Consider the following 27,837-nt stretch of genomic DNA (forward strand, 5'->3'; position numbering starts at 1 on the left):
CCCCCCACCAGTACTTACACCCCCTTCCCCCCACCAGTACTTACACCCTTCTCCTATTTATTTACTCTGGGGAAAAAAAATGTTTTATTGGTGAAACTACAATGTGCGGTTTCTCAGTGACCCCCCCCCCAAAAAAAACGGCAATATGGAGTTTTCTACCATAAACCCTTTATTCTCCTTTAAATTTACTAGAGTGGTTAGGGAACTTAAAATGACCGAGTGACCTGTGTGACGTCAAGCAGGCGAGAAATCTGCGCGGCGGACATCTTGGAAAAGGGCAAGTGCCCTTCTCTATAGTGCCCGTCAGCGGGGAGTGAGACATTTGGTGCTGACTGGTTTGTCGCGTCATCCCCTCGACCAATCAATGCGTTCAGTGTCTGGCTCCTCTCACTGCGTGCGCACCATTTCCCTCCCAGCAGCTCGTGACCGCATCCTGCTCCAATCAGTGTACTCGCGCGGGAGCTGCGCCAGTGTCGTCACCCGTTGCCGAGCAGCGCCGGGTTCGCGCGCCACCGCTCTGCCTTGCGCTCTCCTCACGTGGGCCGCGGCGTGGTGTGGAGCTCCCCGGTCCCCTCATACAGTGACGTGGCTCAGGCCTGTTAGGTAAGCGTGAGGGGGTGATGACGTCACGTTATTGTGTTGGCCGGCGGTGAATGTGGTGCGTGTGCGGTATTGCGTCATTGGCCTGGGTGCTCGCTGCACGTTACGTCATAGGTGCGTGCTGCGGGACCGGCAAGGGACGGAGGGGCCTCAATGAGCAAGGAGTGCGCACTTATAGTGTGAGTGCGCGACGGGCCTCTGCTATACCCCCCCCCCCCCCCCGTGTGTGTACTTATAGTGTGAGTGCGCGACGGGCCTCTGCTATACCCCCCCGTGTGTGTACTTATAGTGTGAGTGCGCGAGGGGCCCCTGCTATACCCCCCCCCCGTGTGTGTACTTATAGTGTGAGTGCGCGAGGGCCCCCTGCTATACCCCCCCCCCCCGTGTGTGTACTTATAGTGTGAGTGCGCGAGGGGCCCCTGCTATACCCCCCCCCCCGTGTGTGTACTTATAGTGTGAGTGCGCGAGGGGCCCCTGCTATACCCCCCCCCCCCCCGTGTGTGTACTTATAGTGTGAGTGCGCGAGGGGCCTCTGCTATACCCCCCCCCCCCCCCGTGTGTGTACTTATAGTGTGAGTGCGCGAGGGGCCCCTGCTATACCCCCCCCCGTGTGTGTACTTATAGTGTGAGTGCGCGAGGGGCCCCTGCTATACCCCCCCCCCCCCCCCCCCCCCCCCTCGTGTGTGTCACTGTGTGTCTTTGGGGAGGAGGAGGATGGGTGTTTTGCTGTGATTTCAGGCCTCTCCAGCACAGTATCGTTGTGCAATATATAATGGCCCTGATGAAGGATTTGTGTATACGTGAGGGGTGGGGGGGCGCAGTATGCAGAGTAATGGAGTGAATCAGTGTATGGAGTTGTCCTGATGAAGGATGTGTGTATGATAGGTGGGGGAAGGGACGTTATACTGAGTATTTATTGGAGTACATCTGTATATGCAGTTTGTCACATGTATTAGGATTTTTTTCCCCCCCTAGCTGCTTCCTTTTCCATTGAGATGGCTCCCTCAGCGCTCTTTGTGACGGCGATCTGCAGAATGTCACGAACCACTGGGGGTTAAGTGTATAGTGAGACTTTATATTTCCTCAAATGTCCATGTATTTAAGGAAGTGAGACCTTATGTGCAGGTCATTTGGATCTTTCGCTTGCCTTTGAGTGTTAGAGGGGACAAACACTCAGTGGTTAAAAAGGCAATGTAAGTGTGCTTATGTGCATTGAAGCTTTAAAAAAAAGGGGTGGGGGGTGATGGAACCGCAGACCGCTCAAAGCATCTGCAGCTTCGCCTATCTGATCTTTGATGCCATGGTAACCGGCGTCAAATGATGCCGCGGTTACGTACCATCACGGTGCCATGGCAACGTGGCGTCACATGAACCTGCGATGTAATTTGATACCGGAGCCTTTACTGCGAGCCGGGAGGTGAGAAGGCAGAGGGGGCGCAGGGTCAAAATTTTGCGCACTGCTGTACATAGGCTTTTTACAGACACGGTCCCGACCCAGATGAGCTTATAATCTAATTTTGATATGAGGCACAGGGGCTTAAAATGACTTGGCCAAGGTCACAAGGATCCGACATCTGGATTTGAACCAGTGTTATTTTCAATCAGTGTTTTTACTCGCGGAGCTGCTCCCTTGAGCCTTTGCTCGCGGAGCTGCTCCTTTGAGCTTTTACTCGCGGAGCTGCTCCCTTGAGCCTTTGCTCGCGGAGCTGCTCCCTTGAGCCTTTACTCGCGGAGCTGCTCCCTTGAGCCTTTGCTCGCGGAGCTGCTCCCTTGAGCCTTTGCTCGCGGAGCTGCTCCCTTGAGCCTTTGCTCGCGGAGCTGCTCCCTTGAGCCTTTGCTCGCGGAGCTGCTCCCTTGAGCCTTTGCTCGCGGAGCTGCTCCCTTGAGCCTTTGCTCGCGGAGCTGCTCCCTTGAGCCTTTGCTCGCGGAGCTGCTCCCTTGAGCCTTTGCTCGCGGAGCTGCTCCCTTGAGCCTTTGCTCGCGGAGCTGCTCCCTTGAGCCTTTGCTCGCGGAGCTGCTCCCTTGAGCCTTTGCTCGCGGAGCTGCTCCCTTGAGCCTTTGCTCGCAGAGCCGCTCCCTTGAGCCTTTGCTCGCAGAGCCGCTCCCTTGAGCCTTTGCTCGCAGAGCCACCCCCTGCATGTACAGACTTCCAATTGTCGGATCTTCTTGTAATAAATAACTTTTAGACTGTAAGCTCATCGGAGCAGAGGTGCTCTTGTGGCTGACAAATTCTATGTTTAAGCACAATGCAAGATTTATAGTTACAATGAAGTGAAAGCAGACGCCTCTACCACCTTTAAGCACACCCACAATGTTCTGTATATATACGGCTGTTGTCTTGGTATTGTATTGTATGTCTTTATTTATATAGCGCCATAAATGTACATAGCGCTTCACAGTAGTAATACATATTATATAAATAACAAATAATATAAATAACAGATCATGGGAATAAGTGCTTCAGACATACAGTAAAAGTAACATTAAGGAAGGAGTCCCTGCTCCGAGGAGCTTACAATCTAATTGGTAGGTAGGGAGAACGTACAGAGACAGTAGGAGGGAGTTCTGGTAAGTGCGTCTGCAGAGGGCCAAGCTTTATGTATCATGTGTCCATAATTATCCAGTGCTATTCAAATGCTTCTTTAAGCAGATGTGTCTTAAGGTGGGTCTTAAAGGTGGATAGCGAGGGTGCTAGTCGGGTATTGAGGGGAAGGGCATTCCAGAGGGGTGGGGCAGAAAGTGAGAAAGGTTTAAGGCGGGAGAGAGCTTTAGATACAAAGGGTGTAGAAAGAAGACATCCTTGAAAAGAACGCAAGAGTCGGGATGGTGCATAGCGAGAAATTAGGGCTGAGATGTAAGGAGGAGCAGAAGAATGTAAAGCTTTAAAAGTGAGGAGGAGAATTGAGTGTGAGATGCGGGATTTGATCGGAAGCCAGGAGAGGGATTTCAGGAGGGGAGATGCGGAGACAGATTTAGGAAAGAGTAGAGTGATTCTGGCAGCAGCGTTTAGGATAGATTGTAGGGGAGACAGGTGAGAGTCAGGAAGGCCGGACAGCAGGAGGTTGCAGTAATCGAGACGTGAGAGAATGAGGGCCTGAGTCAGAGTTTTAGCAGACGAGTAACAGAGGAAAGGGCGTATCTTTGTGATATTGCGGAGGAAAAAGCGACAAGTTTTAGAAACGTTTTGAATATGAGAGGAGAATGAGAGAGGGGAATCAAGTGTAACCCCTAGGCAGCGTGCTTGGGCTACTGGGTGAATGATCGTATTTCCAATAGCAATGTGGAAGGAGGTAGTAGGGCCAGGTTTGGGAGGAAGTATAAGGATCTCTGTTTTTGCCATGTTAAGTTTCAGTCGGCGGATGGCCATCCAGGATGATATTCCAGAGAGGCATTCAGAAACTTTGGTCTGTATAGCAGGTGTTAGGTCAGGGGTTGAAAGGTAAATTTGTGTGTCAGCATAGAGGTGATATTTAAACCCAAAAGATGTGATTAGGTCACCTAGAGAGAGTGTGTAAAGAGAAAAGTGAAGAGGTCCCAGGACAGAGCCCTGGGGTACCCCCACAGAGAGATCAATAGAGGAGGAGGAGGTGTTGGCAAAAGAGACACTGAAAGTACGATGGGAGAGGTAAGAGGAGATCCAGGATAAAGCTTTATTCCGAATACCAAGAGTATGGAGAATGTGAAGGAGAAGAGGGTGGTCCACGGTGTCGAATGCTGCAGAGAGGTCACAGCAACACATTGCAGGCTTGAGCAATGGCGAATATAAATGTGTATTATTAAGGTAGACTCCACGGAAATGTCAGTTGTCTGTGTATTTAAAACATTGTAAAGGATACCCCCCTTTTTTTTGTGTGTGTGTGTGTGTGTGTGTGAATGTGGTAAGAACAAACCATTCCAGGCATGACTAAATTAGGAAGTGACGGCTTTGAATTATTTTCTGCAAAATAATTTTGCTAGGAAAGGCATTGACTCATATTGACTCAACCTCTCCAAATCATTTAATGGAGACGTTCCTTCTCCTTAATTTTTTTTTTTTTTTCACAATATGTGGGCCCGGTCTCCTTCTGAGTTAAACACCATTATATTCAGTTCCAGAGCTACAAATTAAGTTACAGGGTGTAAATCTCTCGGGGGGGGAAACAAAATGACTGCCAAATCACAGGCCAATAGGAAGCTGCAACATCATTGGTTGTGGCTTCCTGTTGCATGGCCATTTAAATCCCCTCTAAAAGCCAGAAGTAATACCAGCAACTTCACCAATAAGTATCTTGTAAACTGGAAGGGTGTCCCCAGCGCTGGAAATAGTGCAGTTTAGCGCTGGAGGACCCGGTGATGTAAATCGGTGTCTGTAGCTATAATTTTGGTGCTACTGCAGTATTTTTATCTCATTTACAATGTGTATGATCCCTTAAATAGTCCCAAACAAGCCAGCATGCATTGTATTTGCTGGAAGTCTTAATGGTGCGTTGAGGACATGAGCTTTTATAAAGCTGTCAAACATCATAAAACTCTGCAGCCAGCTATAAAACATGCCTCCCTACATAAGGGTTCATACGTAGTCTGCTAATTTTGTTTTTTTTCCAGGACTGCAACTAGGCAAGTTACAACAGTTTCCAGACTCTCGGCAGACTAGGGCACTCCAGTTTATACTGGTGACTCAGGGGACATGGTTGTAGCTGTCTATCACTCAGCTTGCTAGACACCCATCTCCTCCTCCTGAATAACCTGAAGCTAAATGGAGATGGGAGGGAGGAGGGAGAGTAGGTCCAGAGTGTCAGTGACAGTCTGCTTCAGACAGCTGCAACTTCAGAGGACGACACTTCCCAGGTATACTGGCTGTCTAGTGTGGTGGGGTGGAGGAGGGAGAGTCTTTTGAGGGGTGAAAGGAGCAAGGGCATGATGTGCAAGTAGAAGCTAAAGATGAACAATGGGTGCAGAGGGAAGAGGTAAAAAGTGTACAGGTGTAAATAGGAGGGTTGAGGGAAAAACGGGGGATGCATTAAGCAAAGGTGGGGAGTTGTCTTTTCTATCCTAAGAATCCATCTCATCGTAATACACAGTATGAAGAAGTGTACAGTTACTATAAAACATTAAGCTATGTTAAGATAAGGTTTTTTTCTGAACAAATGTGTAAATGCTGAACTGTTGAATATAATACGATATGTACACTGTGAAATTGTGAATGCAAAGCAATAAAAAAAATTGAAACAAAAAAATCCCTTTAAAAATGGCATTTGCAGAAAATGTACATGTATATCAGGGCAATATCGCAGGCAATTAATTATACATCATTATAAAATATAATCCAGCTCTTTAAAAAAAAAAAAAAAAAGGTGGGGAGATGAGAGATTTTGAGGTGGATAGGGGAAGTAAAGAGGTAGAGAAGAGGTGTGAGGTACAGGAGGAAAGATTGAGAGACAAGGGGGGGTAGTCATTAAACTGCAGTGGTGCTGATTGGGGCTCTTTTCGCATGGAAACTCCCAATCGGTACTATCTTCATTCATCGAATAATCCCCAAAGTAAGAGAGAACAGAAGGTAAATTGTATGTCACATTGTTTTGTTATTGGTTAAACAATACAATTTTACGGGCTAGTACACATTTCAGCTTGCTAGTGCGGTCTGGTTCTCCTCACATAGGCTGCTTTGGGGGGGAAAGCTGCCATCATGCCTATTGTGTGTATTTGGTCACAGTTTGTTTCTAGCTCAAGTAGAGGCAGGACAGTCTCAAGGTCGCACCAAAGCGCGGTTCCTACTCTAGCTGGCTCAGAACAGCCTTAGACCTGATTTTATTTCTTTTGCCCCAAATAAAGGAATTTACAGTGCAAACAAAGATTTTATCTCAACTGACCTCAACTAGTTTCACGTGTGAACTGTATCCATTGAAGCCTTGGTACCAGTAAGCGACAGTGCACGCATGAACAGTTTCACTTGATTGCAATGCTGTTCTCCAATGCGTCTTTCGTTTAAACGAGCTTTATAGTTTCTCAAATATTGTCCAAAGCATATTAATTGTCACATAATACTCCATATTGGCCCGTGCCCCAGTTCCCGAAATACTGATTGGTTTAGTCACCAGTCTTTTCTAATGGGATTTGAGTGGCTGTCCCATAGGAAACCGCAAGCAATGATGTGGCTTCTTATTGACCTGCAGGACTCCAGATTTGACCGCAATTTTGTTTCCCCTGGAGGGAGCAGTTACAGATAACTGAAATGCCAACGTTGGGGGTGGTAGGGCCCAGCGCTAAAAATAATGGGGCTCAGAGTCGGACGATCGCCTGGTTCCAATGATGTACTAAATGAGCAGGCTGAGTTCCTTTAACCCAGGGGTGCGCAAACGTCTTGAGCTGCCCTCCCCTGCCCGGGACCTGCAGCGTTTGCGCCCTCCCTCCCCCAATGACTGTCAAATTATGTCGCAAGTCACGTGACATCATGTCATGTAACCCCGCCGCGTCATTTGATGAGCGTTTGCAATGGCGATGTGTCGCCGAAGACCTGCAGAGAGCAGGAAAGTGAGTTACACTCACGCCTCTCCCGGTATTTAATTTAAATTCCATGTGGAAGATCGCGGGGCCTCTGTAACCCCCCCACCCCCCACATACAAATTCGCCCCCCAGTTTGCGCTCCGTTGCTTTAACCCATACTGCTTTTTTTTGTTTGTTTTTTTTCTTGGTGTAAAAATCTCTTCTAACCCGTGAGTTTCCTCATTTACAGGCGTTGCAGAATTACTAACCGCACACGGTCCTGTATGTGAGGACTTTGACTGCACCGTTGCAAGGATTCCTGAGCTATTGTATCTTGAAGTGTTCAGTTAAAAAAAAAAAATAAGTTAAGAAAACAGTGTTGATGTGGTGCTAGGACCTTGGACGGATTATCTTTGCTCTGTACATTGTGCTCGGTAAGTACATTTCCAATGTCCGCTTTAGCTTGGCTTTAAACAAGTGTATGATGGTCATTAGCAGGAATATTAATTCCCACTCTCGCCGGGTAATGAGATGAATGTTTTTCTGTTACTGGAATCTGAGAGATTGAAAAGTCTGTTTTGTGAAATTGTTTAATCTCCATAATTTTCATATATTCTCATCTCATTCCCCCGCCTCTTGCCGGCCTTTTTTCAATGTTGTACACTGACACTGTATGTCTTACTACATGTACCCAACGACTTAACATAAGCTCTTTATACAAACTCATCCCCTCTGTGTTTTAGTTTAGTTTTAGCTGTTAATTTAAACCAGATGTAAGTGTTAGTAGGACTGGCCTGCACCAAAATGTGTGCCCCATGGCACGCCTGAGAGTCTGGCTGTGAATGCCACATTTAATACAGCCCTCTGTATCAGAGCCACATGGGGAGAAGGGACAGGTGCTTCTCTGTACAAAGTGACATCACACAGTAACTAGAAAAGGGGGAACATCCCACATTTCAGGTAACTATTTACAGGCGAAATCTAAACAAATAATCACGGTTGTTTGTTTTTAAAAATAAGTGATTTCTTGCTTATACATTCTCTAAAATGCCATGTGTTAGCCATGAATATGGCAGGTTGGAAGCACGGGAGGCTGAGAGCTTCAGCTATAATTGTACAGATGGTAGTAAAGGTTATTTGGCGTTGGATACACTGCATGTGCTGCCCTATACTGTGTGTGTGTGTGTGTGTGTGTGTGTGTGTGTGTGTGTGTGTGTATATTTATTTATTTTTCCCCCTACAGGTACATACTGAAAATGGTTCCAAACGGATGTCTAGTTTTTGAGGATGAACAATTTATTGAGTCCTCTGTGGCCAAATTAAATGCTTTGCGAAAAAGCGGGCAGTTTTGTGATGTCAAACTTCAGGTAAGTTGTCCTATATATATTTCGTGTTTTTTATATACAGTATATATTTTCGTGTGTATATACAGACATGAATATATAGTGTTTTATATACATATAGTTACACACTTTTATAGAAATGTTTGTGTTTTATATTCCTGACACAGTGCAAGTTGCGATACAGAATAATTAGCACTGAACATACGGCTTTAACAAATTCTATTTTTTGCACGTTTGCTTTCCATATTGATTGTAGGTTAGGGAGTTTGTGTGGTTTGCAGTAAAGATGTCCCGAGTAAATAGCTTGTCACGACGGTCTGCTTCCAAACAATTTGTAACCACTCGTGTTGTACATTATGGGGACAGTCAGACAGTCAAACACATGAGATCGTACATTTTTGTTAAAAATGTGTTGGTTTTTTTGTTTTGTTTTTACAAAATTGTTTAATACAAAAACACATTATTTTGTTGCTTGCTTTGAGCTCTGGCTTTGGAATGCAGTAGTGAGCTTTCAGTTTAAATGTCTCTTTCCCTCTTCCCAGGTTTGTGGCCATGAGATGCTGGCTCACCGGGCTGTACTCGCCTGCTGTAGCCCCTTCTTGTTTGAGATTTTCAACAATGACAGTGAATCTCGTGGCATTTCCCACGTCAAATTTGATGACCTCAACCCAGAGGCAATGGAAGTCTTATTAAACTATGCATATACTTCCCAGTAAGTATATGTGGCACACGCCTCTGTTCTGTAATGTTGTGTAAATGCTAGCTTCCTAAATGGGAATTGTTTTCGTAGGCTTAAAGCTGAGACCGAGCTCGTGAAAGATGTCTACTCTGCAGCTAAGAAGTTGAAGGTAGATCGAGTAAAGCAGGTAACATATTTTCCTGATTCCTAAATACATAATTTCTATAATATCAACCTTTCAGAGATCATTGAATTGTAAAAACCATAAAAAGTAACTTTTTGGCAGATTAACGTAATATAACCACTAAAACAGATGTGATTTTTGGGTGGAAATGATTGTATTTTCAAAAGTTGAAAATGGCCTTTCTGGAGAATAGCCTGGTGAGAGGATGGGACTCAAATCTGTTACCCTTTTTTTTAAAATTCATTCATACAACCGAATCTTCCTGCAGGGGAGATTGCGTTCTGGTCTTCCGTCGCTATCAGGAAATGGACTCGTCTTCCTTTCCGTCCGAAGTAACATGGTGGTCATGTGACCGCGAGTGCCATAGGGGGTCACATGACCAGGGCCACCGTCCCTTCAACACTAAATTTAAGTGCTGCAGGAAAATCTATTCTGTTAAGGGATCGCTTAAAAAAACTGCATATGGTTAAAAAGAATACGCAAAGTATACAGCTTTGCGTGAGGGTTTTATGTGTAACACCGTTGTGAATAAAGTAACTTATGTCTGGCCTTTAAATCTCGTTTTGTGAGTAGAAATCTATAGCACGTTTTATCACTGATGTACCTTGTTTTCAAACTTGGGCCCCATTGTAGGTTTTCTTTACCTCATTATTAGAACTAAGGATGAAGCGTATCAGGTGCCTATGCTGCACAATGGTCATTAACACTTGCTGTGCATAACATGTTTATTTAGCACGTGACTCGGGCTGCTATTTCTGCTCACAGGCTACTGCTGAATGTGTTTCAGAAGCCAATGCTTTTATTATTTTCTCACATTTGGCACGATCTTCACATCTACCAACCATACAGATAACATCATTTTACATTTATTTTGATGAACAGAAGATTTGAGTTGGCAGCGGAAGGAAAACTTAAAGGAGCATTACAAGTAACTGCCCCTCTTTTCAGCATAGGTGGGGAACAAGGGGTCTCCTGAGCTGAACTGCATGAATGTCGGCTCTTGGGACACCCGCTCCCAGAGGTAGTTACCCATGTAGACGGTGCCTGTCCTGGTAGCAGCATTTGGGCCAATAGAAAGCTGCGACAGAGGATGTTGCGACTTCTTATTGGCCTGCATGCCATGGAAGATCTAAAAATAAAAAAAAATTTGTTCAAACGGGGTTCGCAGATGTAAACATGGTTGCAGTTCAGCACCGGAGACCCCCTGCTTTCCACCTATGCTGGAACCTGAAAGCCGGTTAGGTGAAACCAAACCATGAGAACATTCTGCACATTTACACGTGGCTCAAACTGTGGCCGCATAGAGTTCACTTCAGGATGTGGTCTCCTGCAGACTGTATTTCACGCCTAAGGCTGAGTCCCCGCTTGCGCTGAGCGCGCTGGCGCTCAAAACATGCGAGCCGAGTGTCCTGCGTCTGCTCGTGCGCCCGCATGGGGTGAGGGGGGGGGGGGGTGTTAGTGTGAGGGGAGGGAGAGGGGGGCGGCATTGCCGAATAGTTGAGCGAGCGGGAAAGTGAAAAAAAAAATTATTTCCCTGAGAGCCGGGTGGACAAAGCTTAAAGTGTGTGTTTGCTAACACAAATGGGCCATGGTTTGGAAAAGTTTGCATTATAAACTTTTTTTTAAATTTTTTTTAACAGTATCTTGCTTTCCTTATGTTTTGGCTCCTGTTGAATCCTCTTATTGCTGCGTGTACAATAAATTGTCTGTTGCTACTGTGAATTGCAGAGGAGAGGTGGCTACTGTACAAATGATAAAAATGTAGTATATTACATGTTGCGATTTACGACTAAAACTAATAACCTAATGTTCCTTGTGTTTTGTGAAGGTGTGTGGAGATTATTTACTGTCCAAGATGGATGTGCAAAGCTGTATCTCTTATCGTAACTTTGTAAACGCCATGGAAGACTGGCGTTTGTTAAGTAAAATAGACCGGTATATTCAGGAGCATCTCTTGGAAATCTCAGAACAGGAGGACTTTCTTAAGCTTCCACGGCTCAAGGTGGGTTATGTCACAAGCAACTCATTACACGATCATATTGATTTTAAGAGTAGTGAGTAAGTTTGCATTGGTATATTAATGGTACCTTAACTTTTTTGCGCATATAAAATAATTCTTAGGTTTGAGGTTTTTGCTTCCTTTTCTTTGGTGGTAGAAACTGATTTTCCTGCATTAATTTGAACTTTTTTGGGGGTCCTTTTTAAAATACCTGTTCAAAAAAAGTTAACAATACAGCGATTTGTTCTATTGTCTTCGCTACAAAATTATGAATGCCACTGATCGCGATCCATAAGTTCCATTCAATGGCAGCTGTTAATGAGCTGTACCTATTTTGCAGCTTTGTGAATAGAGTTGATGCTTTGCACACACTCTGAATATCTGTAGTTTGAACACTGCTGTTTGAGATGAGAGCAGTCTTGGGAAGGTTGTGTTGAGTAGATGCACTTCTCAGTGGGGGCCTAAACCTTCTTTTTCAGATAAATATTTATGCTTTCTATTGTTTTACACAAGTCACTAGGAGACCTAATCGAGCCTCTCATGGCTGTTTCAGGGAGTCCTAACATTTTCACTGCTCCCCACATGCAGTGAGCTTACCTGTAAAACTAGGTGTGGAAGAGTGGTGTCGCTGAACAAAGCAATGAGTCATGTTAGGGGAGTTCTGCAAATAAATATTGTACTTATATCTTGCTTATGCTTCATTCATTTAACAATCTAATTGCTTTCCGTAGAAACGTGTAAATAATTGTGAAGCAACTTTATGGCTACGTTTTTGTTTCTTTGAAAAACATACACCCCATTTCTCTGGGGGCTCTGATTAGGGGAATGTGTCAGTGATTTCTCTTTACTCTTACCTCCCCTATCCTTTTCAAAGAGCCAATACAGGTAAGAGGGATTTATTTATTTATAAAAATGTTTTACCTGGAAGTGATACATTGAGAGTTACCTCACTTTTTCAAGTATGTCCTGGGCACTGAGTTACGGTGACAATGGATGGTTTACATTAAATGAACAGAGGTTATACATACAATTCACAGACATTTCATGGGCAGGTTTGCATGTGCAAACTCTTGATTACTCTGACAACCGACAAAAGCGAAGAAGTCTCCTCTCACTGTATTTAGGAACCAAATCTAAAAAGAAAAATGTTTCAAAATACTTAGAGGTCGGATTTTGGTAAATAAAATAAGAGACCACAGTCGTCCAAATGTGTGTTACTGCCACTGGTACACTTTGGTCTGGGAATGGTTAACCATTTAAGTCAATACAAAACCTTGCTCATGGCCGCCTAACCCCGTGCCAAATCATAGCGTGGAGCCCTGCACAGAATTCCCATGCGACTAAACTATGTATGTGACATCACTGGCCGCGTTACATAATCACAGTGCTTTACACGCTGAAATCCCTTAGATGTCTGTAACCTCTGCTTCAAATGTACAAAACAAGCTTCATACAGCTGTCAGGAGCCTAAACTGATGCCATTGCAATGATTGGCTCCATGGCAGCCTTTAAACATGTCACAGCAATTGGTATACTTAATATCCTTTAATTTACCTTTTTAAAATGCTCACTTTATAAAATCTAGTTAAATCAATATAGAAGAACCCCGCTTCAGCCAAGTACAAAGTAATAGTGTGGGGGTAGGGTGCTAATGGGTGACGTATAAGGTGAGTATTAAAGAAGCAAGAACCCACTATAAGCACTCAATACCCCCTGATGTATGATGTGAAAATTAAAAATAATTTTTACTGCTATACTAATTAAAATAATAAGTGTTAAAATTCAACAAATGACACACATATATGATACCCTATGATGAATATATATGATATTCCGGATAACTAAGTGGGCAACAATTTGAGGTTAATTGGATCAAACTGTCCCAGGGAGCCGGTATGCAGTAATCCCTATTAGTGGTTAATTAGATGTACGCTGGTATCAGTGAGGGGCTGTTCAATACCTGTCTCAGGTGTCAGACAGGTCCCAGATGGTAAAGGTGAAATGTGAAATGGATCATAATATGGTAGGTACAGACAAAAACATCAGTATTTCAAACCAGTGTGTGCTCACTTTGCAAATCATAAATCCATAAATGGAAAGTGTAGACTCTCTCTCTACAACCCAACATGTAGCCACCTAACAGCAACTGGTTAACTCCAGAATAGTAAAGGAGTAGGCTGTTAAACACTGAACACAATGTGCAGAGGCTCACAGACTCCTATAGGCAGTGTGGTTGTTAGTATACCTGTGCACATATGAATGAATGTGCTTCCACTGTCAGGAGTGCTAATGCCGCTATAACGCTGTGTATGGTGGAAAGAAACCTGTCTAATGTGCAGGAAAAGGTTACTTGGTGGATGCTGAGTGAGAAAGAGACACTGTTATAATACTGCCACAAAGCAACACTGAACACACTGTTAGTAAACTGCTCAATGAGCATATGGTATACAGATCTAGTGAAGGTAAATCAGTCACATATGCACCATATTAATTCACATATAAATCACCTGGGTACTAGCTCATGAAGTCCATAAATACAGAGAGCTAATACCACTCATAAATGCACACGCCGTGGCTAATGTACCCCTAGAAACTGTGTGGCTGTTGGAATGCCTATGCACATATTAATGAATGTGCTACCACCGTTAGGAGTGCTGGTTACACTAATGCAACAAAATAACAAGGGAAATCGAGCAGCCCTCGCCTCACCATGCGTCACCGAGTCACCACAAAGACTCCTGCCCAACATTGAAGGGAGTACACGTTAGCCGTCTGGCAGCTGTTTGCTCTGCAACTCGATAATGCTGCCACGTGAGTACTGACGGTGCGCGTGCACGTGACAGATGCCGACGCGCGCGTTTCGCGATTAGAAACTCTTTCTCAACGCTAAGTGTGAGGGTCACTCATACCAGCGTACATCTAATTAACCACTAATAGGGATTACTGCATACCGGCTCCCTGGGACAGTTTGATCCAATTAACCTCAAATTGTCGCCCACTTAGTTACCCAGAATATCATATGGGTATCATATATGTGTGTCATTTGTTGAATTTTAACACCCATTATTTTAATTAGTATAGCATTAAAAGTTATTTTTAATTTTCACATCATACATCAGGGGGTATGGAGTGCTTATAGTGGGTTCTTTATAAAATCTAGCCTGGCTGCTGTTGGGGGATTATTCCTGTGGGATCGGATACCTAATAATATGCTTATTGTATGTCCCTTTACATCGAGTCTCTTGTAGTTGAGCGGTTATGGGGTTGTTTGCTTGTTTTTTTTTTTTTTTTTGCAAGTCTTAGCAACATATTTATGTGGGTTTGCATCTTTAAATGGGTGTTTAATGTATATTGGGTCTGTATTACATTCCAATTGCTCTTTTGCTCTATTTGCTAGTTTGTATTTCTGAGAAATGACAGCAAGTATTTTCTTTTATTTATGTAGTTGGAAATAATGCTGGAAGAAAATGTCTCTCTCCCCAGCAACGGTAAATTGTACACAAAGGTAATCAACTGGGTTCAGCGAAGCATATGGGAGAATGGCGAAAGTGTGGAGGCCCTCATTGAAGAGGTTAGTCTTCACAAAAATGCACAGAAAAGCATAGTATGCTAGCAAAAAGTCATTTTTTAACTAATTGAAATTGTCCTTTTATGATAATCAGAGCCCAAAATAAAGAAAGTATCTGTTTTCAGTTGAAAACTGGTAGGTTTTAAAGGTGAGATGAATTACCTTATTTTCCCAAAACTTTTTATTTTCTTATTCTCGAGTGCTAAAGTGTTTCCTGCTTGAAATGACTGATTCTTGCAGGTATTAATGCTTGAGATTGCAGCGACATGATAAAACCTTCTAATGGTTGTTCCCCCACATTGATTTATCTTCCCATAGGTTTATTAACAAAACTAGGACACCCAAGACAGAAGATCACCGCAGAAACCTCCAGGTTTTATTGATCCGTAATGAAGCACCGCTCTTCCTTAGCCCAGCTAAGAACATCCGCTGTGGGCAGACAACCATGATGATGATTTAATGGTGTTTACTCCTTTTACAGGATATCTCAATACGTTTGTGTAAATTGTAGCATTTAAACGTTCTGTCTGACACCTTTTTTCATTTTTTTTTTATTTGGTACTTATCCAAAATGATTTATAGATAAGAGTACTAATAATGGTATTGGTAAAAATTAGAATTTGGTAAAATATTTTTTTCAGGATTATATCTTTATGGGGACCTGCGTGAGCGTTTTATCTGTGTATATAGTGTATATATAATGCTCCATCTCGGCAGGAACACAGTAGAATATCCCAGATGCACCAATATTGCCGTATAACTCGTCAGTGCTCTCAATTTGCCGGCTCATTTATGAGCGCACGTTTCGGTGCAAGATATTAAATCCTGAACAAAATCCTAATTCTCAAATCGAAATCTCAACCCTATTTTATTTCTATGCTAAATTAAAGATGACACATTTATAATTGCAACTCGTTTCCAAAACATCACCCGATCATGTTTGCACTCCGAAAATTGCGTTGTGTAAGGCTAAAGTATAGATTCATTGTGGGCTGCGATACCATTTACGAACCTAACATGATGACTCTTCATGAAGGCATACACTTGAAGACGAGACTTGGGAGGTTCTGCCACTATAATTTGACCTATGAAGAACTCTTATTTGTGGTCTCCTAAAAGGTATCGCAATATTCAATGAATTTACATGTCCCCCCAGGACCAATGTGATTTACTAGAATGTTATTTCCATGTATCCCAGGCTAATGTCTAGTCATGACGAGCAGCTGGCTACAAAGGTTGGTGAGAACAGTTTTGTATTTAAAGTATTGGTGTACGGAGACCTTTCTTACTACTCTGTTCCTGTTGGGTAACTGGAGATCCGTTCTAAGCACTTTTACCATTTTGTTAATGTGTGTTTAACCTGTGCGTCTGCATATGCATCTAAACAAGAAAATCTGTTAGGCCACAGGCTCCTTATCTGTACAGATTGTTCATAATAATAATGCAACTTGTAAAACAAAGAAATCCTACGTACGTTTTCTAAAAGCACTTGTGTGCTCATACTTCATAGGCTTTGTATAACCTTCGCATTCTGATGTTTTAAGTCAACCACCTAAACGTTTGTGTGGAATATCTGTTTGTTTGTTTTTATATATGAATATAATTTTTTTTTCCCCCCATAGTTTTAAATTGTTTAGCACTAATCCATTTTGGTTCCTACTAGTACTTGATACTACCTGTTTGTATAAATTACACTTTTATTTATTTTTTCTAACTTAGAAGTATAGACAAATGATTTAACCGATGTGTAAAGCTCTTGGTTTTGTATGTACATTTGTGCTTCTGTCATCTCTTATCCTGCACTAGAAAATCTACTTTTTTGTTGTTGTGGAAAATGAAGATTTCTTTAAACCCAAAGAAGCGAAGATTCTTCATAGTGTTTAGAAGATCGACATCATCCAATATATAATTTTTTTTTTTTTTTTGTAATTTTGAGAGACATTGGAGTCCATGCCCACAGTGAAGATGACCTGGAACTGAGTATTTGCCGTTTATGGAGAAGGTATCCATACGGGTGTTCTGTTGCTGTTTTGCAGGTTAGAACATTGTACTACTCAGCTGACCACAAGCTGCGTGATGGGCATCCGCAAGATGGACGGGTTAAGGCATTGGGCAGTGACGAAGACCACATTCAGTTTGTGCAGGTATAAAACCTACATTGTTAAAATGTCAGTCGTTTTCCTGATACAGATGTCGTGCTAAAAAGATCATCTTGCTGGAAATCTGCTTTAGATGCACATCAGCGCGAGGGTCAATCCCCAACAGCAGACTTCAAAACATTTTCTAATTGGTTTCCTTAATCCACAGAGCAAAGATGTAGCTTGGGAAATTAAACATGGCTTTCTGTTCCATGGGACGTCTTGCTATCAAAGGGTCTTCATCCAAAGTGTTTACGTTTTATTGTTTGGCTGCATAATTAGTTTAAAAAGATAAAACAGATGACATTTGGAAGAGCCCAGAAAATATACTGCGTCAAAATCCAGTTGGCTGTAGCCGCTATAAGATTATATTCCTTAGCAATAAATATCTCCCAGTGTAAACTTAATTTATTTAGGTACTATTTTAAGTTTTAGTACTTTGCATTCCATGCTGGTTTACAGTCCGGGCCAGACGGCACCACTCAAGAAAAAATATATACGCGCTACCCGTCCGGTGCCCGGGGACGGCAGGACTCCCCAGCTGCTGAATAACATTACAAAAAACAAATATCCTCAGCACTTTTGATTGTTGTATTTGCTGTAACCTGTTTCAGGCTTTACAGCACTAGGCTGAACCACTGAGTTGTTTGGGGTCACATCTGGTTTATATTTGGGTACTGAAAAAAGTGCAAATCGAGACAAACATTTCATACAATAAAATAGTTTATTTACCAGTGCAGTGGGCCATTTCATCCAATTTTGATGCATATTGTACATGTGTATGTTGTGTCTGCACTTTGGACAATGCTATAATTACATGGTATTTTAGTAAAATACCCATCTTCTGATACAAAGAACTTTTTATTCCCAAATAGGACTGGGCTTAAAATTGTCACAGGTCATTTTGTCCTACAATGCGATGTTGAGTTCCTGGTCTTAAAATGTTAAATTGGACTAATTTAATCTGAAGATTCACAAGGGATGTGGTGTTGTGGATTAGGAGAGAACTGTATCCTCATTTCCTCCTGCCTAATAAGTGTATCCAAGTTTCTCAGCACAGAGAGTGCTCCAAATACTGCAATCAGGAGGGTGATTTATCTAAAGACAGTCCTTTACTTATATATATAAAAAAAAAGGCTATATATGCAGTAGCTAATGTGAAAAAGGAGGTTATACTGTAGTATAGCATTACTGTTAGAAGTACTATCATACACCCACTAGCACAAGCACGCTGCCAAAGGATCACACTCAACTCCTCGCATTCAAAAGGTAGCTAAAAACTGTCGGTTTTTTTTCTCCGCAATATTACAAAGATACGTCCTTTCCTCTGTTGCTCGACTGCAAAAACTCTGACACAAACCCTTATTCTCTCCCATCTCGACTACTGTAACCTCCTGCTGTCCGGCCTTCCTGCCTCTCGTCTGTCTCTCTCCTAAACACTGCTACCAGAATCACTGTATTCTTTCCTAAATCTGTCTCAGCGTGTCCCCTGCTGAAATCCCTCTCCTGGCTTCCTATCAAATGCTGTATCACGCACTCCATTCACCGCCTAACTTTTAAAGCTTTCGACCGTGATTGTACAAAAATCGGCCTGCGGCATCAGCCGCGCGGCTCAAAAACAAATGACTGCAATCCATTTAGGGTAAACATAGCTCGAGCGACGTGCGCGCCGCCTGGAACTGCAGGGCAGCAGACTGGAGAGCAGACATGAGAATTTGTTCTTGGCAGGCGACAGCCGCGTCATGCGAGTGGTTCAGCCAATGAGGGCGAACCTCTCACGGCGACGCCTCCCTATCCAGCTGCCTCTTGACTTCAGTTAAACATGCTGCTTGGCCGAATCACAGCAGTGACGTCACCAAATCGTGCTGGTGCAATCGTAGCCTGTGGTTACGATTATACCAGATGCCGCTGAGTGGCAGCACGATCCAGTGACGTCACCCTCACTGCAGCAGAGCAGCATATTGATCACGACGTTGGCCGTGAGTGGTTCACCCTCATTGGCTTAACCGCTCACGTGATGCGGCAGTCGTCTGCCAGAAACAAATTTGAAAATCTCTTCAGGAGTCTACCGCCCTGCAGTTCAGAGCGGCGCGTCCATCATGATGGGTATGTTGACCACGACTCTTGTGTTCTGCTCAAGGATGTCGTCTCTCTACCCCATTGTTTCTAAAGCCATCTCCCACCTTAAATCTTTCTCACTGATTGACCCACACCTCTGAAATGCCCATCCCCTCAATAGCCGATTAGCACCCTTAAGATCCACCTTTAAAACACATCTGCTTAACGAATCATGAGTAGCTCCGTGGCTGATACTTTACACCTCATACATAAACCTTGGCCCCTTGCAGACTTACCAGAACGCCCTCCTACTGTCTCTGTACGGTTTTCCTACCCACCAATTAGATTGTAAGCTCCTCAGAGCAGGGACTCCTTTTCCTAAATCAATAAACACACAATATCCCAGCAAGCTCAAGAACCCTAAAACCCACCACATTCTTTATAAAGCATATATAATAGAGATATATATATATATATATATATATCTCTATCAAAAACGAGAGATACTATTTAACTAAAGGACCCTTGCTCACGAGAATATCCGCACTGAAGTATTGCAGTATGTATTTTGTCACATTGGATATAGCTTTGGGTATTTCTGTCTCTTTTTCTTCTAAATGTTTTATGTCTGAAGCACTTCTTCCCATTTTATGTTATTTGTATTACTTGTTATTGATATGATTTTGTAACGTGTATTACTGCTGTGAAACGCAATGAACATTAATGGCGCTATATAAATAAAGACATTTGTATTGATAGCATAGATTCTCGTTGTAAAACATTTAGCAAAAAAGAATGCCAGGGCCCAATGAGTACTTACTGAAAGTTTATACAGTTTAACCCCTTTATAACGCGATCCGTTACAACACAAATCCAATTAACGCGTTGCAAGTGTGGCTCCCAATTTTCGTATTTATGAGTACTTTATCCGGATCAAATTCCATCAATTTAGCATTTGTTATGACGGTTACTGCATTTAGTGCATCATTACTCTTCAATTGGTTTCCCAACGGCCAAGGTAAGAACAAAACGACATGTAGAAAGGTGTGTGTGTGTGTGTGTGTGTGTGTGTCATACTTCCTTTTGTACAAATTAATGTAAGCAATAGTTCATTTCAGTGTCTGTTTCTTAGTTGCCTGATGAGCAACAGTGAAATTAGCAGGGGCACAATCCCAAGGGTCGCTTCAAGGCAGTTTGGGGCCAGATTTGTGGCCCTGGCCCGAAGTTAACAGCCCTGTTGTGAAGTATGATAAAGTGCGAAACGCGTCAGTTCTCTCTGCTAGTTCTTTATATTTTATAATGTTGCCTATGGCCCAATAAATATACGTTTTTAATAGACCTCTGAGCAATCCGGGCTTATTTTTCAGCAGTGCACCGCCTATCTCTTCCCCCGCGGGATTCCATTTTCGTATAGCAAAATACGACTAATTCTGAGCATTGTGAGAAGCCTCTAATAATTGGTGCTCTGGGTTTGCAGCATTACCACTTTACATGTAGAGATTGTAGATGGTTGCAGTTGCTGGAGCTGCCCGTATTTTGATTTTACAGAAAAAATCGCCCCGTGAAAATGACCACAAGCACCTAAGTAGCAGCTTGTCTGGGATGCTCTCCCCTCCAGTTACCATGCCACTGCGCCCCAAACACGAATGGAAAATAATCGCATCGGAGAAGAAAACAAGTGAGCCAACTTTTTTTTTAAATATATATATAGTCGTTGAAATCAAGCCCTGTTTATAATTCTGGGCTGGAAAGGGGGTGAGGTGGGGGTATAAACTCGACAGTTATAATCCAAGATGTGGGTCCTTGACCTCTTTAATTTCTTGTGTTACAATATTTAGCATTGTCTTGGGTGGGATTAATACGCAATTTGCCATCTGCACATTCATCGTGAGGGGTTACAGTTTTGCTTTGTATGACCGTTCTGTTGCATATTACACATACTTGTGTGCACAACCACTACGTCTTTCTGCCACCGAAATGGGACCTGCCAGCAATTTAATAAAGTTTTATATTTCCTCTTCCCATCCTTTACCAATGTGTCACTGCTGTGATGTACAGTGATTCTCCAGATTGTCCAAACAGTAATGTGTACTATTCAATGAACCCCTTTGTCGGCCTGTTGCAGGCGCCCCTGGCAGTGATGGGGCGAATATGTACGTAGAAGTGTAATACACTGCAGAGTAATTCTCGCGTCCTTGATGGTTTTCACATTGCAGATAAAACGTACTTATGTCTCGCTGTCCTGAACGGCACGCTGTGTGTGATTTTTCTGCACGGACGCAACACTCCTCAGAACTCCCCCTCCAGTACCCCACGCCTGGTAAAAAGTTTGAGTCTTGAAATGCCGCCTGATGATTCCGTGGAGAAGGTCATGTCCCCCATGCACTACGCCCGTTCTGGGCTGGGAACGGTGGAATTAAATGGAAAGCTCATTGCAGCAGGTATGAGTTACCATAATAATGTTTTATGTACCCTTTCATATATACATTCGCATCAAACTCAGAGCTGCAAGGTCTCCAAATCTCTGTACTCTTTATTAATTTTTTAAAGCGCAATCCATTATTTGTTTTTCAACTCTTGCCTGAAAATGTTGGTTTTCCGAAGCTAATCGGTGGTGTCCCTACATCTGGGGGACGCCGTGTTTCCGGAGCGTGAGCCTGGAGTCTGCCGGGCAAACAGTATGATCCAAAATGGCGGTTGGTCAGGGCTCGCACCCGCGACCTCTAGAAAAGTTGTGACACAAGATGACATCTTTGCTTTTTATTGGTGACCCCAGCAGCCAATAGATTTTTTGCACTTTGCTAATTTCATGCTAGTTGCTTAAGGTGCTGAGTCCAAGGACCACATGAAAGACCTTTACCTGTTTAAGAGCATGACGTAGATTATTAATACCGTACATTATAGATGGTTGACTTAAGGGTTTATAACCTTTTCCCCCTTCTTTCAAAAACATTTGCTCATTAAACCCTCCTTCATATTGGTCTCCAATATATTGAATAATCACATAACACTTTTTTATAGGTTACTGGTATGTGCAAAGCATGTAAATAAATAGGGACTTTTTCTCAACTCTAGTCCTATTTCCCTCTTCCTCAGGCGGTTACAACAGAGAAGAATGTCTCCGTACGGTCGAATGTTACGATCCAGTTAAAGACATTTGGAAATTTATTTCACCAATGAAAACGCCAAGAGCCAGATTCCAAATGGCCGCTCTGATGGTGAGTATGGCGACACACCTGGTACCCTGTCTGACGCTAACACCGTGACCTCGCCCTGATGAATAGTGCAGTAGCTGTTGCACCTGCCACTTGTGTAAAAGCCACTTGGCTCGGTTGTCCTGTTAAAGATGATTATAACCTCCGCTTCAGAGCTATTGAGCCTGCTGGACGTGCTATTTTTGTCATCCTCATTTGTTTTCCTAAGCCGTAGGAATGTTTCTGTGGCCATTTCTCTAGTAATTAATTCTTACCAGCCTTAAATTAGAAGTTGATGGTAGCAATATCAGCTTTGGTCCTTGTAATGGAACCTTTCCTGATATCTAGGAGCAGTGTCAGACCGGTGTATAAAGGGTGCACAATGTGACACTCACACACTCACACACACAAACTATGTCCAGAGTCTACCCAAGGCTTTGGCAGTCTTCTGGTACACTTGGCCAGCATGAGCACCCACATGATGCTCAGGTCTGCCATGGATTTCAACGGGTACCATGAGCTGATGTGCGCCTGCTTGTAACCCCCTTTGGCAGAGAAGAGTTAACCCACCTTGGACAGTTACCTTTTTATAGACTAAAGTTTTTTAAAATAAAAGGTTAACAATGAAATAACTTATTTTAATGGTACTATTTCAAATCGCTGGATATTCTTGATCCAATAATACCAATAATTTAGTCTAGAAAGCTTGTGTACGTTATGCTGAGTACAGGACAAAACCTAAGAAAATTTTCAACTTAAAATAGTGAGGAAAGAGATTCCTCTTCCCCAAACAGATATGGTTTTATTCTTCCTGTTTTAGGGTCACCTGTATGTTGTAGGAGGCTCAAATGGTCACTCCGATGACCTCAGCGGTGGGGAAAAATATGACCCCAAATTGGATATGTGGACCCCAGTTCCAGAGTTGAGAACAAACCGGTGTAATGCAGGTACTGGGGTTATGATTTCCTTCCTAAGAAGTGCACACACGAACCGTGCATGAAATCCTCCTTCATTGTGGTAGTATCATGCAAAGGCTTCTCTGCACATAGAAAGGGGGGCAGTGTGGTGGGTTTGGAAACCATTGCCTTGTTCACTTAAGTGAAGAGGGAGTTCCCTTTTCAAACCTCTGTAGCATTGATAACGTTATCCGTGTCATTGACTTGGATTGTAAGCTCTTTGTGGCAGACTCTCCTTTCTCTCAATGATTACTTGTGTTGAGCGCTAATCCCAATTGGTTTTACACTTCCCTGGCTCATATAATACTGCTGCTCTATATAAATACAATATAATCTCAGTATTACTGGCTGCCTTAAGATGACCTAGTCACTCTTGAAGTGAAATATTTAATTATTTGTACTGTTTTCATATAGGAAATCACTAATATGTAAGCTCCCAGGCGTAGTGATGTCCATCCCCTGTTGCCCCCGCACACAATTGAGCAGTCATCCCCCACACCCGAGCAGTCGCTCCCTCCAAATGCCTGAGCTGACACCCTTCCCCCCCCCCCCACACACACCCACTTTCTGTGTTTGGTTATTATTATTATTATTCCCAATTAGTGTGTGCGGGGGATTTCTATTCTCTTGCACCGGTGCTTTGGGGAGCAGGCAGTTTTTATTTCTGGGCTGCCTTTCCTCCTGTGCAACCACTTATCTTGGAGATTTTCTCTATGCAGACAGCAATTGGTGTGCTGACCAGCCTGTGTTTTGTTTGTAAATAGGTGTTTGTGCCCTCAATGGAAAGTTGTACATTGTTGGAGGCTCAGATCCGTATTGTCAGAAAGGACTTAAAAACTGTGATGTGTTTGAGCCGATAGAAAGATCATGGACGAGCTGTGCGCCACTAAACATTAGTAAGTGCCCAGTGTTCGGTATTCTTCCCTTGTAAAGAACAGCCAACTATCTCTTGCAATCTGTGCGGGGTGTTACTGTATGACCATTTTGTTTCCCTATCCCTGCAGGAAGGCATCAGTCATCCGTCTGTGAGCTTGGTGGTTACATGTACATGATTGGGGGAGCGGAGTCCTGGAATTGTCTCAATACGATGGAGCGTTATAATCCTGAAAATGACACCTGGACATTGATGGCACCCATGAACGTGGCTCGCCGAGGAGCAGGAGTTGCTGTTTATGAAGGTAAAACCTGAATTCGTATGGTAAATTATTTATTTTTTCAATGTAATGCTTGTGTATTACCTGGATATTATTTGTAATGTGCATTAATGTCGGAGCCGTTCCGTACTAAATCCTACTATTGAGGGCTGTGATGGTTACATAGTCTGGTAACTGGAGCAACTCTTCTCCCATCATAGTCAGTGTACAGTGTATGTACATGTTATACTGGGATTTGTATTACATTTCAAGCCCGGTGCAGTAAAGAAGCATATGGAGAGTTAATTGTAAACGTTATTTTTATTTTTTTTCCCCGCCATTCTGTTATTTTCCAGGATTTTTTCAGTCGTTTTCTACCATGGTTTTTATTTGGTTACAAAGTTAGTCTGGGAATAAGGGAAGTAAACCCAGGAGTAGATGTTACAACTAAACTCGTACTGAATCACAGATACGAATTTGGATCATTCTTTAAAAGAAAATGTATATGTCCCGATTAAGATTGTGTACTTTGGGGGGGAACAAGCGCTGAAGGGATGTGGTTACTATTTACAAATATATCCAAGGAACATTGAAAGGGACCTTTTCATCCCACGAATGACACGTCAGATGAAAGGAATTTAATTTCATCAGCGGCAAAGGAAAACATTTTTTAAGGGTAATGAAAATGTGGAATTTACTATCCATGGGGACTGTGCGGACAAAGATTTATATTAAAGGAAAATTATACGAGGCTATACTCAAATAAGTTGAGCATAGCGTGTTCCAGATAGAAATCTTCCATTACTGGAGTCAGGGAGGAATTTTCTTTTCCTCTGCATCAACAGAACTATAAATATAGGACAAAGAATCTCTCCCACTGAATATTTAACAAAGGTTGAACTTCTTTTTTTTACTTGCTCTATTTGTGAGGCTCATCTGAAGCAGTCATCTCTTCCCCACGTATCCTATTTTGCTGTGGGGGAAACGCATTAAATCTTGTAATTGTCAAACTGAAATGCATGCAAACTGAAGGTCCTTGTGTTTCTCTTCCCCAGGCAAACTGTTTGTGGGAGGGGGCTTTGACGGCTCCCACGCACTAAGCTGCGTGGAATCGTACGACCCTGCTAGAAATGAATGGAAAATGATGGGCGGGATGACCTCCCCACGAAGCAATGCCGGCATCGTGGCCGTGGCAAGCAATATATTTGCTGTGGGCGGTTTTGATGGGAACGAGTTCTTAAACACCGTTGAATCCTACAACCCGGAGTCCAACGAATGGAGCCAGTTTACCAAAACTTTCAGATCTTAGCAAATGTATATTATTAAACACGAACTAACTGACCGATGGAGCTCATAGTTAGGCAGAGAGCAATATAGATTAATGAAGATATTCATGTTGCATCAGCAATGCAAACGTTTGCATAGTTTCCAAATGCTGTAAATACTTTTGTTTTCTTTTGCTCGGGAAGAAGGTACAATTATTTTTGTGCAGACTTTGAAATGACTTCGACAAAAGGAATTCTATGAAATATTTGGTTTTTGTTTTCCCTAAAAGTATCTTTGTGTATATATTTCAGGTGTATGTTGCTGCTTTTCGACGTGGGGAATTCCAATTATTCAGCTTAATTGTCGAGAGTTCAAACTTTTTAACCGTACACAAGTGATGTTTGTGGCATTATTTTTTATTTTTTTTGGTTCGGTAAATAAAAATGTGCTAAAAGCCTTATTAAATATAAAATCGATATTTTTTATTAAACAAAAAAAGTGCAGGTATGCCACAATGGTTACATCTTTTTGGATTGCCTTTTTATGACCGTTTTTATATAATATTAATACTGATAAAATGTTCAATGTGTTTTTGTCACGATGACGTTTGATTTATCCGCTATCCATAAGCCTGTACGCTTTTACTTCAACCACAGTAAGAGTTGGGTATGTGATTAGGTTTCAGCAAATTCTTATAACAGTTGTGATTTTTTTCCCATTTAGCTAAAAATAAGCTTTTGCTTATTTCAGACAGCGGTAGAAGTTGTTGTTTTTTGGAAGTACTTTCAGTTGCATTTTTTTGTTTTTCACTCCTATGTTGAACCAAGATGTGTCTTGAAGTACAGTGGTAGAATCTAGAAATTTAGAAGCACATTTATCTGCAAAAATATGTTTTCCGGGTCTCTTTACAAAACAGACACACTCTGTATGTTGCGTTGCAAAATGAACCAGAAAAAATGTTCTAGCGTTAAAAACCATCAATAACTTGTCCTTCTATAAACTATTAATGCACACACAATCCTTAAATAAACATGGCGGTTAATACAATTGCATTGGTTTTTGTTTGTTTTTAAGAATTATTCATTTGCTCTGCGTATATAGTGTATACATTCAGAATTTCAACAATATAATTTGGGAAATGAGTTTGTGTCTGATACACAAGGGGGGGTTAATGACCAGTCACTGAATGCCGGCATTGTGTCTAGATCTAGTTTTCCCCGTCGGATGTTTCCTGATCTTTATTACCACTAGTACGGTCAAAGCACGGGTGTGAGATGCAATGTAAGTGAACAGAGCAATACTTTTCAAATAAATGCCTATGTCTGTGACCATCGCAGACCTCCCGGTTCTCCCTCTGCCATTAGGCATTTAAGAGAGTCCTTTCCCATTCTGATCGACCCTAGAAATGAGCCCAAAAGTGGTGATATGCAATGGTTGTTACAATGGCCCCCAGCATGTGGACACCATGTTACGTCCAGGCTAGGTGTTATCCCTGTACACATCCCAATGTGGGATTTAAGGCAGAAACGGCCTGAGCTGCCACTTAGGAGTGTATATAGTTATACGGTCGTGTGTTAATCCTTTGTTGCGTACGTGTTCCCAGATCTGAACTGTATGGACTTAGTCCTCACCACATGCGAAGGAACACTTACAGTGCACATCTGTAACTCAGGCTGTGCTGCAAAGCTGTGTAATGCTGTGATTATACCCAAAGCGGCGGAGCGCGTGACGCCAAAACAAATATCGGTTTTCCAATGAGCGCCCACTAAGTGCTCGTGATCGAGGAGGCCAAGCGCGCAAATTTAGATCCGATCTGTAAAATTGATTTTCAGAGGAGACGGCCGCGTCACGTGAGCGGTTCAGCCAATGAAGGCGAACCGCTCACGTGATGTCATGGCCACGCCTCAGTTGCTGTCTCCTGTCTGCAGTGGTTTCGGGCGTGCGCGTCCCCCTGAGGGAGTGCACCCGGCTGCCGCCGGTATAATCTAGGCCTAATGCGTCAGGCATACGCTTATAGGAGTCGATGTTAAAATGGACAAGAAGTAAATTGTGACAAGCACTGCTCATGTGCATATCATTACCCAGAATCCCTGGCTGCAGTGGATGCTAAGAGCTAATGGGGAAAAGCAGGGTTGCAGATTTTTGAAACATGTTAATGTGCTCACAAGTGTTTGTTTTTTATTTGCTTCTCAAATGACTGTGTGGGCACCTTTAAAAAAAAATTTAAATTTTTTTTTTTATATATACTTACAAATAT

At 42.7% G+C, this 27,837-nt stretch overlaps 1 protein-coding gene across 3 annotated transcripts; it reads left to right on the plus strand.

Annotated features, from left to right (window-relative positions):
* Positions 1–444: 444 nt before the first annotated feature.
* On the plus strand, positions 445–26,627 carry IVNS1ABP (influenza virus NS1A binding protein). 3 transcript variants are annotated; one of them, XM_075616920.1, is made up of 15 exons: positions 445–603; positions 7,313–7,496; positions 8,306–8,429; positions 8,948–9,117; positions 9,196–9,271; positions 11,097–11,270; positions 14,713–14,838; positions 16,872–16,979; positions 20,580–20,709; positions 21,248–21,472; positions 22,128–22,249; positions 23,046–23,172; positions 23,946–24,077; positions 24,186–24,359; positions 25,370–26,627. In XM_075616920.1, exons 3-15 carry the CDS (start codon positions 8,319–8,321, stop codon positions 25,621–25,623), a joined length of 1,929 nt encoding a protein of 642 aa, XP_075473035.1. In that variant the 5' UTR covers positions 445–603; positions 7,313–7,496; positions 8,306–8,318; the 3' UTR covers positions 25,624–26,627. The 3 variants fall into 3 exon arrangements, with proteins under 3 accessions (XP_075473035.1, XP_075473036.1, XP_075473037.1); XM_075616921.1 differs by lacking the exon at positions 445–603 and adding an exon at positions 658–779; XM_075616922.1 differs by lacking the exon at positions 445–603 and adding an exon at positions 5,261–5,427.
* The last annotated feature ends 1,210 nt before the right edge of the window (positions 26,628–27,837 follow it).

Source organism: Ascaphus truei, chromosome 10, assembly GCF_040206685.1.
Source record: "Ascaphus truei isolate aAscTru1 chromosome 10, aAscTru1.hap1, whole genome shotgun sequence".
In the NCBI taxonomy this organism is placed as follows: Eukaryota; Metazoa; Chordata; class Amphibia; order Anura; family Ascaphidae; genus Ascaphus; species Ascaphus truei.

Coding starts and splice junctions, on each gene's coding strand:
- IVNS1ABP (XM_075616920.1), top strand. CDS start 8,319: ATGGTTCCAAACGGATGTCTAGTTTTTGAGGATGAACAATTTATTGAG. Junction 22,250..23,045: donor TCCAAATGGCCGCTCTGATG/GTGAGTATGGCG, acceptor TTCCTGTTTTAG/GGTCACCTGTATGTTGTAGG. Junction 23,173..23,945: donor AACAAACCGGTGTAATGCAG/GTACTGGGGTTA, acceptor GTTTGTAAATAG/GTGTTTGTGCCCTCAATGGA.